The 18,035-nt window shown below is 37.5% G+C and overlaps 2 protein-coding genes across 3 annotated transcripts; one reads left to right on the top strand and one right to left on the bottom strand.

Moving 5' to 3' along the window:
• Positions 1–155: 155 nt before the first annotated feature.
• Positions 156–11,122, bottom strand: LOC111340792 (enhancer of polycomb homolog 1). Of its 2 annotated transcripts, none has more exons than XM_022947706.2 (15): positions 10,737–11,122; positions 8,814–8,973; positions 8,359–8,441; positions 7,783–7,848; positions 7,240–7,335; positions 6,749–6,862; positions 6,496–6,644; positions 4,993–5,170; positions 4,654–4,697; positions 4,443–4,551; positions 3,594–3,683; positions 3,325–3,473; positions 2,834–2,980; positions 1,963–2,439; positions 156–1,527 (listed from the first exon to the last, which is right to left on the bottom strand). In XM_022947706.2, the coding sequence occupies exons 1-15, from the start codon at positions 10,887–10,889 to the stop codon at positions 1,449–1,451; spliced, it is 2,094 nt and encodes a 697-aa protein (XP_022803441.2). In that variant the 5' UTR covers positions 10,890–11,122; the 3' UTR covers positions 156–1,448. The 2 variants fall into 2 exon arrangements, with proteins under 2 accessions (XP_022803441.2, XP_022803434.2); XM_022947699.2 differs by having other exon boundaries at positions 6,749–6,865; positions 10,737–11,121.
• Positions 11,123–12,686: 1,564 nt separating this feature from the next.
• LOC111341653 (uncharacterized) lies at positions 12,687–17,904 on the top strand. Its single transcript, XM_022948630.2, has 5 exons — positions 12,687–12,896; positions 13,161–13,581; positions 14,611–14,714; positions 15,254–15,355; positions 16,704–17,904. The coding sequence occupies exons 2-5, from the start codon at positions 13,217–13,219 to the stop codon at positions 16,790–16,792; spliced, it is 660 nt and encodes a 219-aa protein (XP_022804365.1). The 5' UTR covers positions 12,687–12,896; positions 13,161–13,216; the 3' UTR covers positions 16,793–17,904.
• Positions 17,905–18,035: the final 131 nt, after the last annotated feature.

Below are 18,035 nucleotides of genomic sequence, written 5' to 3'. Positions count from 1 at the left end.
AATAGCCAATTCAACATTTAATTCCGACTCCTCTTTGATAGCTTGCAAGAACTTATTCAAATGCTTAGGTTAGTGAACACTAAGCTTCCTTCATCACAATATAGCTAGTATACCTCGCTGGAAACACGTGAGACCCGCTAATAAACACTCCGACATTTGTTTGGTCGTCAGCAATTTTTATTGTACACAAATACATTAGAAGGAAATACGAAAGTGGCACTTGTACAAAGAGTGTATTGGTTTGGACATTGCGGATTGCTTTATAAAATATAGGACTTTGTTTCATCTAAGGACAATTGAATTCAAACTGCTTGAGTACTGAGTACGCAGAACAGAGTGTTAGCTTCCTGTGGCCAATTGCGCTGTACAGCTCATCAACGCGCTCTGTACATGTCAAATTCTCGTATCCTAGCTAACACAGTCAAGTGTATTGACGATACGCAAATAATCTTCCTATAATTTGTAATAAATAATGTTTTAAAAAATACGGGAACATCGATCGGATTTTATTTACTTTGTACACTGATCGGGTCCGTACACAACAACACAGGAATCGCCCACTTTTCGCTTGAAGTTTCGAGTATTTTTTTTTTTTAAGCCGTCGATGTTTTAAGGAGGTTTAAAAGAAACGAGGCATGGCTATCTGTAGCACAAGCAGGATGTTTTCTTTCTTTACCACATTCAAACTTCACTTAGTTTTTCGACGCTTGAGGTTTTAGTCTTATTTTTTGTTGGATACAACTGAACGTTCTCCTTAACTATGGCTCGGAAAGAAAGTGCAGTTCTTTCAAAAGCAACACTACAAAACAACGTGATAGCATACAAAACCATAACAAAAAAAAAAGCGTTCTGAAAGTGAACCTCAATATACAAATTTTAGCAAGATGCAAAACAAGCCTCAAACTCATTTTTGCACACAAAAACACAGCAACAACTTAAAGTAGTGTTACCCTGTCCAAAACAATTTAGCTGTTCAGGCAACGTTGTTGTAACATATAACAAACTTTTCGCGTGGTTATGGAAAATATGCCAAATGATTAACTTGACGTACCGAGCGAAAATTGACTGCAGTTAGAGAGAACGAACAGTGAAGTAGGTCGGGTTTATACTGAGTTTGTTTCCCAAAAGTAAATACTATGAGTACAGAAACGACTGCAATGATCGAGTGTCTGAAGTAGATTTGCTGTTCACAACACAGAGGTCTTGAAATTAATCAAGGTTTTAAAATATTTAACTGTTTTCACTTTCGTGTAATTGTCCTTCGAAAATTCCAATGTACGAGACATTCCCCAGAGTTTCAACGCTTCTACGGCCCATAACCACGGAATGGAGGTTTTAAAACACTCATTACAAGACCAGTTGTCTTCGCCTTCAACCTGGCCTCAAACCTGGTTAATAGCTACACTAAAGTACGCTGCACTGTTCCATTTACGATTATACCACGAATACTACGTTGCGTTTGGTAAACTGTTGACTGAGGTCCCTAATCCTTCCAGCAGACCATCAGCTCGATTTACATCTAAATCCCTGAAAAACAGCAACAATAAAAAATGTTCAAAGATGGAAGCACATTTTCAATGTTGGATAAAAATGACTCAATGGCGAAGAAAATCTAAGTTTCAATCAACTGTTGTAAAGAGTGAATTAGCCTGCTCAACGCTCTCGTTCAGGAATGACAGTCTGATGCAAATGTGACTCCTTCTACCACTAAAGCTTGCGTGGTAGTTTTCCGTTCGCCTTCTGAAAAGACAGTTCAACAGGCTACTAGCACTAAGCCCCAACCCACCCCCATCCTCCTCCGCGCCCACTTATCTACCAATCCCACGTTAGGTCCGGTGAGATACCCAAACATGACCTCCGTCCCCACCACCCCCCCGTAAAATCAGATTTCTCTGCAGCTGGACACCTCTTTAAGTGTTAATACAACAACATATACCGGCCAGAAATGTTGAAATGGCTTACATTTGTTCCACGCCAGAGCTTTCAGCAGCGTTCGCCCTCGACGCTGCACCGGTAGATGGCGAAGAGTTATGAGAAGTGGGTGAAAATGGCGCGCTTCCCCGCACCAAATTGTTCGACAGTGCGTGGCTTGAATTGACCGGAAAGTTCAATGCATAAACCGCCTTCACGGGCGCTGTTGAGTACGCGGCGTTTTTACTAAGCAACGTCGCCGTAGTGTAGCCACCTTGATTTGATAAAGGTCCATTTAGTAGCGAGCTGCGGTTCAGAGTGGAATGCGTAAAGTTTGGTCCTACCACCCCGTTTGTCGGGGTGGGGTTAAGAGAAAATTTCGACCGCTGTTGTGTAGAAAAGCTTCTGTAAACACGAGGTCTTGGTTCTCCACTTTGTTTATTGGAAGGCATAGATTCCGACAACGATGAAGACGAAAATGACGACAGGGATACTTGTGCAGGCGGCGATTTGGGTCTGAAGTGCGGTCTGAAGATAACACAAATATATGAGTAAGACAAAAGGCACACGCTGGCCAATACCGAACAAATTGTTTTCTTCGCGACAATTACTTGGAATATGAATGACCAACTATTTGAGATTATGCTCTCAACAGGGCTAATAGCCTTTTAAAGATAAATCATAAAATAAGTTCTTCAACGCCCTCATACTAAAACTTTTTCAGAGCCAAGGTTCGTCTCCCGGTTTCATATCGGGATGTAAAGAGAAACTAAACTCATTACCTGTGAGCAGCAGAGTGGTGAAAGTTGAGAGCACTTCGCAATATCATGATTGTAGAAAGGATAAACGCAAAATTACCGATAGCATGGCTTAAAAGCAAGAAATCATAGTAAAAGTCATGTGAAAGAGACTAAAAACTTACAGCGATGGTTTCCTCCAGCCTGTTAGGTGGTCATATGGAAACAAACCATTGGGTAACGAGAATGACGATGAAGGTAAAGCGTTCAGACGCATGTCTAACTCATCTAAGTCTTCAGATAAAGGACTGTAGCCTCGATCCATAAAAATCCTACACAAAAAAAAAGATACACGTACAATGCATTACAGTCGAACTTCCACTAACGACCACCTCTCCACAACGGCCACTTTTTTAAGTCCCGTCGGGCTGTTTATACATTACACCCCTACCCCATAACGGCCACCTCTCCCCAACGGCCACTTTTTTAAGTCCCGTCGGACTGTTTATACATTACACCCCTACCTTCCCACAGCGGCCACCTCTACGCAACGGCTACTTTCTTCTGTCCTTAGAGTGACCGTTGTGGAGAGGTTCAATTGTATACAAATCACTTTGTGCACGTGGATCAGGAGTATTTGAACATCAGCACACAGAGAGTAAAAGAGCTGTCTCACCTTCCACCTCGACCCACTCTCCTCCGCGCAAATCCAATGACTCTCTGCGGCGATGATATTGATGTACAGCTAAAACGAAATCTCTTATCACCCAAACCACCTTGGGAGGGATCTACCCACGGCAGCGGCTCTGGCATATCGAATCGAGGCTGAGGAACATCAAACGAAATAAAAGTACTCGTTGAATTCAAAACATCAATTATGCTAGTTTAGTGCACATTAAAAAAAAAATGTTCGTGCATTTATTCGAAAAACTTGAATCAACTAACCGCAATGTATCTGACGCCAAGCTTTCTCTTAAATGCGAATCTACCATCAGGATCTTCTTCATCGTCTTCAGGTTCTGATGGAATATCCACCTGGTTGATGGGAGGAAAAAGTTACTCCGTGAGAATAAGCAAGAAGAGGTACCTCACCTTCAACAACTAGATTGTTCACACACACAAGCAATACAACACAAAAAGGTTAAAGTTATAGAACATTTGTCACACGTGTGGAACTAAGAAAAATCAAAGTCAATCAAAGATTAGAACTGCAGCTTGTCCTTTATTTTATTTTATTTTTTTCAGTCAGGTATCATTCATTCTTTCCTGTACATCTCAAAAACTGAATCATTGTTCAAAAGCTGATTCTAAAATCAACTATACTACACATTCTAGTATGAAACATATGTGTGAACTGCGGTTATGAGACGTATATGAGAACGATCCTTCGCAGTAAAGCACTATTTGAGCAATAGTGAAAATCAGACCTGAAAAAAATTTCAGGCCTGTACGGGATTCGAACCACTGACCTCTGCGATACTAGTGCAGCGCTCTACCAATTGAGCTAACAAGCCAACTGGGAGCAGGCCATCAAATTAATTCGATATAAACCCGTGGATGATAAATCAAACAACAACATTTATCATCCACGGGTTTATATCGAATTAATTTGATGGCCTGCTCCCAGTTGGCTTGTTAGCTCAATTGGTAGAGCGCTGCACTAGTATCGCAGAGGTCAGTGGTTCGAATCCCGTACAGGCCTGAAATTTTTTTCAGGTCTGATTTTCACTATTGCTCAAATAGTGCTTTACTGCGAAGGATCGTTCTCATATACATTCTAGTATGTTGCCTTACTGGAGGTGGAGAGATGTGAATTGGTTCCTCATCATCGCTGAACATCTGATCTCCAGATGGTTGAACGTGGGGAGCCTTGGCTGGATGACTAAGTTTAGGTCTCTTGATACTGAAGAAGAGTTCAAGGAAATTAGGAAAACAACAATACCTGGTTCTTATCTATACTTTTATATGTTACAAAATGGTCAGTTATCAAATCTGACATGCTTACCCTAATTCATTGAGGTAGTCATTCTTGCCTGCTCGTGCCCTTTCCTAGAAAAAAATTGTATATTGAGTTCTTCTATTCATAGTCTTTGTATGTGAAAAATGCAGATGTAGGTTTGCAAGAATGAAAATACACCAAATTTGAAGAAGAGAAGAGATGACAATGAATGTACAGTTGGCTCTCTTTACTGAAGACAGCCATTAAAGTTGGGCACTTGTCTCAAGATAGATGTCACGAGAAAGATAACCTAGCAAAAATAATTATATGAAAAAAGTTATTCACAGACTAAAACCCAGAATTTATGACGATGAAGTTCAATTATGGATTACAGATTATTTCTACCTGTGCTCCTCTTCTCCACAATTCATGTTCCCTCTCCCCTCCGGTGCCTGAGCCTGGTGTTACATTCTCACCATAACCTGCAGAAGTTGGCACAGTGAGATTGGTGGCTGGAGGTTGATATCTGATCATATCCATGCACTGTTGAAGGATCTGGCCTGCAAAATCTCCAGCAGCATATCTAGAATAGATAAAATGGGATTAAAAAGAGCTTACTAAAAAGAATAGTCAGATATTGTGTTTTTAAAAATAATTTATCTTCAGGTGTATAATAATGAATTTTCATACATGTAAGTGCTACTGAGAAATTCGATTAACACAGACTTACAATAAAATTGGGTAAAGTATATCCCATAGAATCCATTAATGAATACCATAAAAGCCCAGAGATAAGCTGCACCCGCAGATAAGCCGCACCCTGAATTTAGCAGCTCAAATTTTGGAAAAAAAGTTTTTTGAAATCAAAAGAAATCCAAAGTTGAGTCCTGAGAAGTCTTCTTCATCCACTGTCCATTGAACGTAAACTCATTATCAACATTGCAATGGGAAATACTTCAAAGTCTTACCCACAATTTTAGCACTTTAATATAATGAACATTGTTTCTACCAACTTTGACCTATGCATGGTCTTTTTCTGGTATTTGTTGACAGGAAATTCTTCATTCAAAACAGTTTTTGCATAGATTTTTCCAATATAACAGGAACGTGAGCAGAACATTTGAGGATTAGTAACCAGGCATTAGATGGGACACGAAAGTGAAAAACTGGACACCAGTGTCAATACTCACAATACCTTTTTCAAATGTTCCAGCAGATAAGATGCACCCCACAATTTCCAGCAACGATTTTTGGAAAAAAAAGTGCAGCTTATATGTAGGCTTTTATGGTAAAATGTTTGGAATTTAAATCTGTTAGGGGTTTACAAAATCAACTTCAAATCCTTTTCTCACACCCATAAAGTCAGCACTAAGACTCAGGGCTGTGGTCTAGGTCGGTCTAACAGTGCCCTATGGCCCCTGGCACCTTACTTTTACTCTAGGGCGACTCAGGAATCTTAGTTTTTTCATGAAAAGCATATGTTGGGCACCCTGGATTTCACAGTTTCAGAGCACTGGGCTCCCATCAATTTTTTCTTAGAGCACAGCCTTGCATCTGGCAAGAGCTTATCATGATTTTCACACCACAAAGCAAATTCGATTACTACTATCATGAATGGGATGCCAATCAATCACGCTCTACCCCAGCAGTAGGTCATTCAGATCTCCTTGACAGGTTGCCAATACCCACGGACATTCTTGATGGAGAGATGCAAGATCAAACTTGCCCCCTTCCCAAGAGTTACACAAAGTGACCCTAACGGAGCTGAAATCTGGATCTCTTGATCCACAGTCCTACACAACAATCAGCGGGGAGTGAGCAGCAACTTTTAGAGACTACATCTTCTCCTGTTTTAACATTGACATCTTTTTACAGTCTCTTTGGGAGTGTGCTTGGCCTAGTTTGTACCTTTTCTCAAATACTTGAATAGTAAGCTGCAGATGTTCCTTTTTTGACTGCTCTCTCCTCTTCACCATATCCAATATTGTGCAAGCTCTATTCAAGTCTCTGCGAAGCTTCAGCATTTTCTCGTATGACGCTTCATCATTCTTGCGATTCTGCAAAAACAAGGTGAAAATGTTGAATCAAATGTTTAAATTTCACCAAACAGCACAAAGGATCTGAAAAGGAAACACTTTCTGTTGAACCATCAGTTATATACCTTTCTTGTTTGCATCTTTTCAGTTCTTCTTCTAAATGCAACATATGGATCACTAGCAGATGAACCATCCCTCTTTTCTCCTTTAAGCTGTGGGGTCAGTGATATCACCAGATCCTTCTGAAGGAAAACAACATGCAAACATGAGGATATAATAAACCACCTGTATGGCTGATTATCACCTACCAAGCAATGACTGTCTAGCCTCAACAGTCACTTCTTCCAATCGTAACTCTTCATGCTATTAGACTGAAACTATGAATTTTAGCCTTTTGACAAAACATTCTGCATTAAAGCCTTAATCTTTGTTGAGCTCTCAGTTTTAAAAATCTTACACTATCCTTGAAACCTAGTGTGACTTTCATGTTTCATATCCTGTAGTTTTTTGTGTTTTTTTTTCAATTTGTTGTTTGCAGCCATTTTATGATTCAAGTTGCACTTGTAGGACTGAAAAAGAAAAAGAATGTAAGCTTAGAATAATGTCAACCCCATACCAGCTTCTTCCGTTTATTGATCCAGTACTCATAGAGTGGCTTTATTATGTCACCCCCTTCTTTCAACAATGACTTGGCTTCATGCAAAGACACCGCCTGGGAAAAGAAAAGAAGAATTTGACAAAACATTACTAAATAATAATTTTTCACATCATTTCCCTTGAATAAGATGAACAAAATGATTAAAAGAGTTAACTAAAATATGTTGCTATTAATGAGCTCCCTCCTTCACAAACCTTGATTGCCCATTAATTTTGTAACTTTGACTGACTAATCTTGACTCAGTTAGATCTTGTGTTACATTTTTGAAATTTTCTTCCTCTTCAAATCAAAATATCATTTTTTTTTTATTTTATTCTCAAACAATAGCATACTGCAGACTTTCAGTGGTTGACTTCCTGATTCAAATTTATCTCTACATAGCTTCACCTTTATACCAATGCAAAAAAAAAAAAACCCTATGTGCTGGTCAGTTTCCAAGTACTGTAGGTAAACCATCCAGAACAAAACATAACAATACAAACATGTCATGTCATAAATCACCTGGTTTCCTGAATTCCTCTCCAGCTGGTCGAGAAATTGTTCAAATCTAAATGGTGTTAGCAGCTCCTAAGATAGAAGACAAATTCAGTTTTATCTTTCCAAATAGCAAAAAGATACCAAACTAGATCACTGTGCTCTGTGTAATCAAACTCCCTTATACAAGGGATGGAAGAACTTGTTGATATCCAAAAGAAAATTATTACAAAGAGAACAGGTAAAAATTGTTAATTTAATTTAATTTATTAGATTTGCCGACAGGTGGGGACACCGCAACAGCTTGCGCTAATTACTGCGGACCCAGTGAACCCACCCATCCCACCCCAGGGGAGGACATCCACCACACAGTAATCTCGTGCATAAGGGCATAAGACAAATGACAGAAAATTTGACTAGCAAAAGCATAGTTGATAACATCAAGGCTGAGTCAAAAAGTCCACAAATGTCACTAGAGATAAGTTTGGAGTTTTAGAGGACAAAATAAGAGAAAGAAAGTAGCAATGAGTCCTACTCATCAAAGTCATGCATTCCATAATGTGTGACCTGCTTTAGTGGTTCACTGTGAACATGTAATATTACCTTCTTTTTATTGAAGTTCCTCAACCACTCCTCATCTTCAGAATCCATATCATACTCGGGCAGTTCCTCTTCAAAATTGAAAGCTTGAAAGGGAGAGACATTTCTTCCGTTATGAATGATGTCATGGAGATCATTGTAAAATGTTTTTACACTGATCAATTTAACCCCTTCACTACCTGCCTGTCATACTAAGTATGAAAAATAATAAATCAATTTAGGTTAGCACAGGACTTCTCAGTGGGGTTGGCAGTTAAACTAAAAAAAAAAAAAAACACCTTGAAAACAATGCCACAGTTTCACTGAAGGCCTTTGCAAGTGAGTAGACAGTGAAGAGCTAACCACAAGTGCAGAGATCAAGACAACACCCTTGTGATGACATTACTTTGGGTGAGTTCTAAGCAAATGACACTCTCATGAATAATTGTAACAACCTTGTCTAGCTCATGTAAACAAACCTTGGACATGGATGTATTGTTTTGGCTGTTTGAAGGGGTCATGGTACAGAAATTCAACAACTCTATCTTTGATTTCCTCTGTGTCCGGGGTTGGAATCACTAGCTGCTGAGTATCACCATAAACCTGCTGTGCTGAAATTGCTCTCTGAAGATGGTGTTCCTAAACAGAAAGAACAAATCTGGCTTCTTTACTTTCTGTTTTCTATGTCTTAGCAAAATTCTAACATAATGTCTTTAAAAGGAAAGCCTCCATAATGTGGATCCATTTAATATGGACAAGTAGCTGTAAATTGCAGCTCCAGAGAGTATATGTACCATATAAATTGCAAATACTCTTATGATCAAGTTATGATGGTTAGTGTATCATACAAGTTCCTGTTAGCAGTTTCAGAAATGATAAAACTTCATATCATATATTTCCCTGAGGCAAAGACTCTCAAAACCTTTTTACAGGAAATTTGAAGACTTTAAAGGTTCAAATGACAACAATATAACCCTACTTAAATATTTTCCTTGCTTCCATTTGCTGCTCTCACTACTAACAAAGGGGGATTTTCAAATTTTTAAGCATATTACAGTAAAATCCCGCAAGTAAGAACCTAAAAATTAAGAACCTGTTAGCCTAAAATTTGCCATTTATACCCCCTATAAACAAGAACCTATTTAGCCTAAGAAAATTAAAATAGGCTCTTATTTTCTAAAATCATATAGTACATTACAGGTACACTGAAATTATTTACTGTAATCATAATCAAAGAAAAAGCAGATTGCCATTGCTGTAAAACATGATTTTATTAAGAAAAATGAGTGCAAAATATGTAGTTACAAAATATAGGACAATTATCCACTTGTTATGCAGGTGTGTTTTTCTCCAAGAATAAGAACCTGTTTTAAGAACCTAAATAGCCTAAAATTTTGTTAAGTACCATTTATATAAGAACCTGTTTAGGCTAACTCCTAAAAATGTAGGTTCTTACTTGCCTGTTTTTACTGTATCACTTTTTTGCATGCACCATTGCACTGTTATATGTTTTGCCTTTTTCTAACATGCATCTCAATGTTTTATATTAAAAGAATTAAGGTACATGTGTGTGCATGAAGTGTCAAGCTTTAATCAGGGAAACAAATATAGGGGATCCTATCCTTATAGATATTTAAGAACATTGATGACTGTCTTATTCTCATTAATCCTATTAAATGTTTTGATCAAACATTTTAATTGTAATATGGCTACATGTAAAAGAATGTATACAGATAAATTTCAACATTCCAAGAAAAAATTATGGTTGAATTACTAAGATCACTGTATAATTGCAATAAATTTAGAGGTAAATTTAGAAGAAATCTCTATAACAATGCATTCAAAATCCAGATTTACTTAGAAAAATTTAATTCAAATAGCTTCAACAACTATTCCTTTCAAAAGATTTTCTCATTCATCATATATTTTTTCTATTCTGTCAAACGTCAGTTTTATGTGTCAGCCTACAAGGCACTTAGTTGTGAGGCAAGAAAAAGGCCAACGCATAAATTTCCAAAACGTAAGAAACTTCGCATCGCACCAAAGTAAAATGTTTTAAAACACAAGCTAACAGGATTTCAGGCCTTGATTTGAAAATATTTTTCGATCGCGCCATTTTGTGGCTACTTCCGCATTTCGCAGACATTAATGTGAGCGTCCTTGATCACGTTCAAAAATGGCGGGTTTACGCATACATATCACGTGAACAAACTTTAAGTACATTTCAAGAAGCTTGTAAACTCGAGAAATCGTCCAAAAATAAAACTTCAAAACACTACCAGTTTTCTTAACTTGATGCTCTGATTCGAAACTTGGAGTAATTTTTCTGAATGTTGCTTGTACATTATATCCTCTAATAGAAATGAGCATAATAGTACGAGTTGACAACTTATTTTACTCACAGTTTCTTCTTCTTTCTCCATTCCAGTGGGCATTTGAGGCACGGCACGGTTTATGGTGCTGAATTCCGTCAAATCAGGTAGTTCCTCCGCCCGATACACCGGAAGAGGTTTGTTAGAATCCAGCTGCCGAGCTCTGAACGACAATTTACTCATCTTGACGCGCTCCTAAGTTCCCAAAGCGGCGCTCAAATTTAAAAATTTGAAACACTGCACAAAGCGTGCAGGTTTAAGAAAATTTTGAAATCAACTCTAGGGAAATCGATTTAAAGCATTTTGAACATTATGTCCTGTCAGGTCGTCTTTCAAGACTGACTTTGACAAATTTTCTTCTTGTGATCCCATATTCTGGGATCCATCATGGCGGTAAAAACGCTCATAGGGGAAATATGTCCCAAAATGCAACACGATGGCCCTTGCGCGCGCATTGCATCGAAGGACGCTGGGGCGTGACCGGCTACTTTTGTTCCTCTTTTCACCTCGTGACATTGATGCGACCCGGTTCTGTGTGAATGCAATTCAATTTCATTTGCAATACTTTTGTTCCATCAATTTTTTGAAAATAGTTGGATTTCTTATCGCTGATTCTGGATTTGTATTCAAAATAAAGCTCGCCAGAGAGTTGCTAAACGAACTAAGATCATAAGAATGGGGAAAGCACGCCTCACGAAAAAAAAAAAAAAATTCTGTTGAATATAAAAAACTACAACCGTAAATGGACCTCCGACTCTTAAAAGCAGAGACGGAAGTCTTTGTAAACGTAAAACAAAATTATTGAGGAGAATAATGAAAGGCGTTCTCCTTCTTCCTCTTTGAACTATTTAGTATAAAATTCAATTTAGGATCATTGCAAAAGTGTGAATTTTAGACCAATATTTAGCACTGGTTGTATTTGATTTTTTTAAAGTGAATGCAAAAATAGTCGGATTATAGATTATTCCGAAACAGGAGAAGGGGCAAATGAACATTTTCCTCCACTTGAAGCTAACATTACGCGAATATCCGAGAAAAAATGACTTATTCTACGATCATTTACCGAGCATGTTTTTCGCACAGCGTGCATGTTATTGTGACCGTCTCTCGTCTCCCTCATTCAAATATTTGGCAAGCTCAAAACTGCTGGGCTTAGTACAAAAAAAGCCAAAGGAAATCTTTAATGACAATAACAACAACAACAGTAACAATACTGATAATGATGATGATAAGAGTGATAACAGTGATAACCGTACTTAAACAGCCTAGAGTTTATTTTATGATATTAAGGAAAACCAAGATCTGGGAAACCATAATCAGCCAACTGTTTATTTCATCTGTTTATGGGAAAAGTCATGAGACGGAGTGGGCTGGGAGGGGGGGAGGGGAGCGATTGTTACCACATGAGTTACATTAAAGATCTCAGTTCCAATGGTCGCTTAAATTCTGTTTGTGTGGAATTGTTGAACTTGAACATAATTTATTCTCAAGAAAAATTTAGAGGGCCAATGTGCATTTTTCCAAGGGCAACTCACCAAGTATGTTTCTTTTGAGTTCAATCTTCCTTTGTATTAATTAGTTTTTCCCCTCGCCATACCCCTCTTCTTCTAAATCAATATTGCGTGTCAGCAAGGGGGAAGGGATTTAAAAAGGTTTGAGCTTCGGTAACTTTGGCGTCGAAAAAAACTCACGGATGGAGGATTCTTGCAAAAGATATAACTAAATTTGTGGATTAAAGAAATGCCAAGGATTACTGATTGGCTCATGGTCTTCACTCGAATTCCGGACTCTCTCTGTTTAGGAGGTCGGTACATCTCGGTCAGCCATGTCCTTGTTTAGTAGGTGACTGTTGTGTCAGGACGCACAAAATGCACGACACTAATTTCGTGAATAGTAACTCTTGAGTCACTTGGATATCCCAGCGCATTTACAAGGTTTGAAATTTGATTGGCTTCTAGACGTACCCATTTCGAAGGGGATTGTGGTAAGTCAAAACAACAGTAGATCGAACGGGTTGGACGAGCGAGTATTAATTGATTCTCTATAACTCGTGGTCTTCTAGTTTTTCAAAACATTCCGGAAGGAAAAGTTTTGAAATAGTGTAAGGTAAAGTTCGAAGTATTTACTTTTTGACCAGTACAACATCGAGGAGCTCATTACAAAAAAAAAAAGAAGGGAGCATCGCGTCAGGTGAGTTAAGACTGAATTAATTCCGAGAGAAACCTACTTTATTTAGATCGGAAAACCTCATCCTGGAACTACGCAACAAAAGCTTGCATCATTATTTTATCTTTTTTCTTCATTATTCTAAAGAACACATTCAAGAAACTAATTATTTTCGTAATGATAAATGCTATGCCTAGCTTAAAATAAATTGATTTATTTAATGACGTAAAATCGAGGAGAACTCGAATGTTTTTTAGTTTGAAAATCATTGTTGATGTGTCTTTCTAGAATCCTGGCTGTGTCACATGTTGATTTAGCTTGAATAGTGCTGCATTTCACACAAAATGTCAGAAAACTTGAAGGACTTTCCACTTGGACCCCCTCCTTCATATGAAACTACATATAACGTGAACGATAACAGTGACTCCGAGAAGCAAGACAGTGTCAATCATTTTATCGAGATTCCCAGCTATTTTGAATTTGAGGATCCTCCACCGTACAAAGAAAAAGAATCAACGAGAGTTTTTGAAGACACCAGAGGATTCCAGTTTGTCTTTCCACTCATAACGCGTCCTTGGAAAAGATTCTTCGCTGTATGTCTAAGAGGCCAGTGCAATCTTGCTCCTGAAAATTTTGGCCAGAACATGACATACTATCAGTTGAATTATTCATGGATTTTGTTGCTTGTTGTTATTGTTGCTGTCGTAGTGTAAGTATCCAGCCTCCAATACTTATGTAGATTTCTGTTGAAGTATGTGATCTCAGTTTTTGTCTTGATTAGTAGGAAAGGTGACAAAAAGTTTGTGAGCTTGAAGACAACTGTCTAAAAAGGCAATAGATCACACTTAACAGTGATTTACCAGCATGATTTTTAACCCATGCAGATGTGAGAAGTGTGTAAAAAGAAAATTGGTCATCATTGGCTAAAATTTTATGAAAAAGCTATGGATTTACCAGGCAGCATGAGAGAGAGGCTGCTTTTTTGACCAATCAGAGTGGATGAAGATTGAGTTTTGGCCAGGTCAGGAGTCTGAAATGTGTTCATGATGGTGTGTGAAAACAAAACTGGTGACTTATCTTTTTGATGTCTTAATTGTCAACTGTTTAACTATTAACAACAACAAACATATGAAACATATGTGTGAACTGCGGTTATGAGACCTATATGAGAACGATCCTTCGCAGTAAAGCACTATTTGAGCAATAGTGAAAATCAGACCTGAAAAAAATTTCAGGCCTGTACGGGACTCGAACCACTGACCTCTGCGATACTAGTGCAGCGCTCTACCAATTGAGCTAACAAGCCAACTGGGAGCAGGCCATCAAATTAATTCGATATAAACCCGTAGATGATAAATCAAACAACAACAAACATATGAAACATATGTGTGAACTGCGGTTATGAGACGTATATGAGAACGATCCTTCGCAGTAAAGCACTATTTGAGCAATAGTGAAAATCAGACCTGAAAAAAATTTCAGGCCTGTACGGGACTCGAACCACTGACCTCTGTGATACTAGTGCAGCGCTCTACCAATTTAATGAATTAATTTGATGGCCTGCTCCCAGTTGGCTTGTTAGCTCAATTAGTAGAGCGCTGCACTAGTATCGCAGAGGTCAGTGGTTCGAGTCCCGTACAGGCCTGAAATTTTTTTCAGGATTTTCACTATTGCTCAAATAGTGCTTTACTGCGAAGGATCGTTCTCATATACGTATGTTTAACTATTATATTCTCAGGATTGATTCAGAGGATTTGAACTTTTGTGTTCTTTGGACAAGTTTTTCAATCCTTGTGATCTGTGTGCTAAATGTGGTTGGGTTCTACTCGATTACTCTGTTAGGTAAGTACAACTGCTGTACTGAAACTATTAAAGTGAAGATAAAATTGCAATCATCATCATTAAACAAGTAGGTGCATAGACCCTCATATAATGATAGTAATGATAAAACCCAGATCAGCTGCTCCAATCTGTTCCATAGAACAGATCAGAAGTAGAGAAATTATTTGTTAAAATTTATTTCCATAAATTTACTTCCAAGTTGAAAGATTAGGCCATGTCCACATGTGCATCTCTTTTAATTTGGCTAAATTTTAACAAAATCTTCTGTCAGCATTTAGTTAATAATAAATTTTATTGTTGTGCATTTACACAAATTTCACCCTGGTGGTCATTTTTAAAAAAAATAATGTTATTCTTTGCATTTATGTTGTTCATGTGATAAAAGGCTAAACTTACAGGAGAATTATCTGTGTAAATGTAAATATATTGTGTTAAATGATATAAATGGATATAGAGTCTCCAGAAACAGTGTAATTTTTAAAATTTTTATAATTATCATTCTTTTCATTCTTAGTAATTTTTGTCCAACTGTATTTCAGGTCAGAAGCTGTCCTTTTCAGAGCAGTTAATAGCTCTGGTCATGTTTGAGCTTCCTTTCTATGGTTTGCTTCCAGGAGCTGTACCTTTCATTTTTTATATTGGTGAGATGCATTGTCATTTTCTTTTAAACTTCTCTCTTTTTTTAATGGTTTCCTAATTTTTCACTCCTATTCCTTAAGTGGGTGTACACAGTATAATTGTAAAAGTTATTGCCAAGCTCCAGATTCTAGCTCTAGCTTCTGTCTTAATCTAATGTGTTGTGGATTAAAACTTACACTAAGTTTAAGGAGGCACAAAAGAGAGAGAGAGAGAAAGATGATCGAGTTCAATCACTAGTGGCAACATGGGGTATTCTATGGGAAAATTTGTTACCTTACGAAGGAGTTCCACGTTCTAATATCACGCAAACTGTGAAGCAATGAGTGCGATATCAGTTATCAAGTGCAATTTAACACAAATTTCATGAGTCAGGTAATGGATTTTCCTTGAATCAGATAATTAAATGAAAAAAAGAAAACAGCAATAACGTTGTTCTTATCTTGAGCAAGAAATGAGAGATACAAATTAATATCATATAGCCTCATTTTTAATGTGCAATTCCGTGCAAAATACCTCGCTTCGTTACCCAATCAGAATGCAAGATTTTATTCAATTATGCAAATCTAGAGTCAAGAGGGTGGTATTACAAGATAATTTGGTTTTATTAGTTGAGCTGATAAATTATGTTTATTGGCCACCATAGAGAATTTGTTAAGGTGAAACTTCAAATGTTAGCCCTTGTCGAAGTAAATAGAGGATTTGTGGGTTTTGTGTGGTTTGGTTTGTGGCTATGTGCTCTGACCAAGAGCTGATGCCCAAAACTTTGGCAAAATTCAATAATAGCTCCCCAAAAAACCTGTCGACCGACAAACGGCTGACAGTTGACTGACAAACGTTTGACAGTCAACCGACAAACGGCTGACAGTTGACCAACAAATGGCTGACTATCGGCCAACAGTCAGCCAACAGTCGATGGACAGTTTTCGTTATGTTGCAGACTAAAGTGTCGGCCGACAGACGGCCAACTGTCAGCCGTCTGTTGGTAACCTGTTGGTGACCTGTTGGCCAACACTTTACCGACAGTCGGCAGACAGGTTTTTCAGGGAGCTATCATTGAATTTTACCAAAACGTCAGCATTGGAACTCTTTACAGTGGCCAATTTACATTATCAACTCAGTTGATAAACCAAATTGTACTCTAGAGACAACTTGCTAAACCTTCTCAGACTTGACTTCTTTTCAGTGTACTGCCTTAGCCCTGAACATACCAGTCAGCAGGTTTACAGGCTAAGGAATTTTTATACTCCATGGACCAGCCACATTTTTTGTTTCTCTTTGTTTTCTTTCCTCTATTTGTCTTTTTAGTTTGGGTGTAAATTTCTGTCACTTTTAATAGTCTTTTTTTTTCAGCTCCATTTGCCTTTTTTGTGATGATCCATGCTTGTTTGACACCAGTGAACAAGACTGTTACGTGGATGTGCAAAATTCACCACATCTGAATTTAAAAAATTTTGAAAAATTCAGCTTTGTTTCAACTAAAGCAATCAAAAGAAGGAAAGTAGAAAATTAAACATCATCATCATCATCATCATCATAGTTTATTTAATAAAGCAGGTTGAGGGGTAGGCAAGACATTAAGTCCTGATGTGGACCTGCACTAATTAAAATTATCAATTAATAAAAACCTAGATAGTGAATAAATCGAAAATGGGTATGTAAATAATGACGATTGGAATAAATAAATATTAATAACAATACAGAGTAAATATTAAAAGTATTTAAATTCAAAAGATTTGTGGGAAAGGCTGCAGGAAGCTTTAGCAAAACTGATAGATTTCAGAATACTCTTATTTTCCTTAAGTTTTCTCTTGAAAGAAGTTGGGTTTGAACATGGTCCTAAGAGGGGAAGGGGTTTTTACAGTAGGAAGGGGCAGGCAAAGTTCCTATTCAAGGTGTTTCAATCAAACCTCTACCCTAAGTGTTAGGTAGTAGAATTGTTTTAATAGATGTAAAATAATTTATTTTAGGTTTTAAGGCATTGCTAAGTTGTAAGTACTGTTTACCTATGGCATGCAATTTAACGTGGCCCTGACAAGAGAGTGCTTTTGTCGATAATGATTGACTTTCACTTTGTGATTCATTGTCACTTAGCCCTTTAACTCTCAGGAGTGATTAACATATAACTTCTCCCTAAAATATCCAAACATTGTCAAGCAAACAGGTAATGAGAATACTCAAACTTATCAGGTTCAAGCTGTTATCTTGATCTAACACCAAATTCTTGTAACTAATTTAAAAGGAAATATGTAGCAGCTGGTTGGGGAGAATCAACAATCAAATCTTGGGAGTTAGGGTGAAGATGTTTTGGAATTTTTTTCAAAGCTCATTGAGCATAATTTGTGATCATGAAATTTGTACCTGTGTCCATGTATCTTTGTAAGATATTGTATCTTACTCTTAATTATATAATCATATTACATCATGTGGGTAGACACTCTGTGTCAAACTCCATTTATTTACTGAATTGTCAAAGTATGCAATTAATAACATGCTTCCTTTTAAATTGCAGGGTGCATGCAACCAACATTTAAATAAAAAATGTGAAATCCAGGCTCAGGTTTCAGTTCTTCTTTATCTCTGGTACCTTTAACCACAGAGAAATATTGAATTATAATGGGTGTAAGGCATTTTTAAATTGAACATGATCTTTGACAAGCTGCTCCTTTTGAATTGGATTCCTAG

Source organism: Stylophora pistillata, chromosome 12, assembly GCF_964205215.1.
Source record: "Stylophora pistillata chromosome 12, jaStyPist1.2, whole genome shotgun sequence".
NCBI classification, from domain to species: Eukaryota; Metazoa; Cnidaria; class Anthozoa; order Scleractinia; family Pocilloporidae; genus Stylophora; species Stylophora pistillata.
Note: the sequence above shows the minus strand (reverse complement) of the source record. Positions and strands in the feature narration are given on the sequence as shown.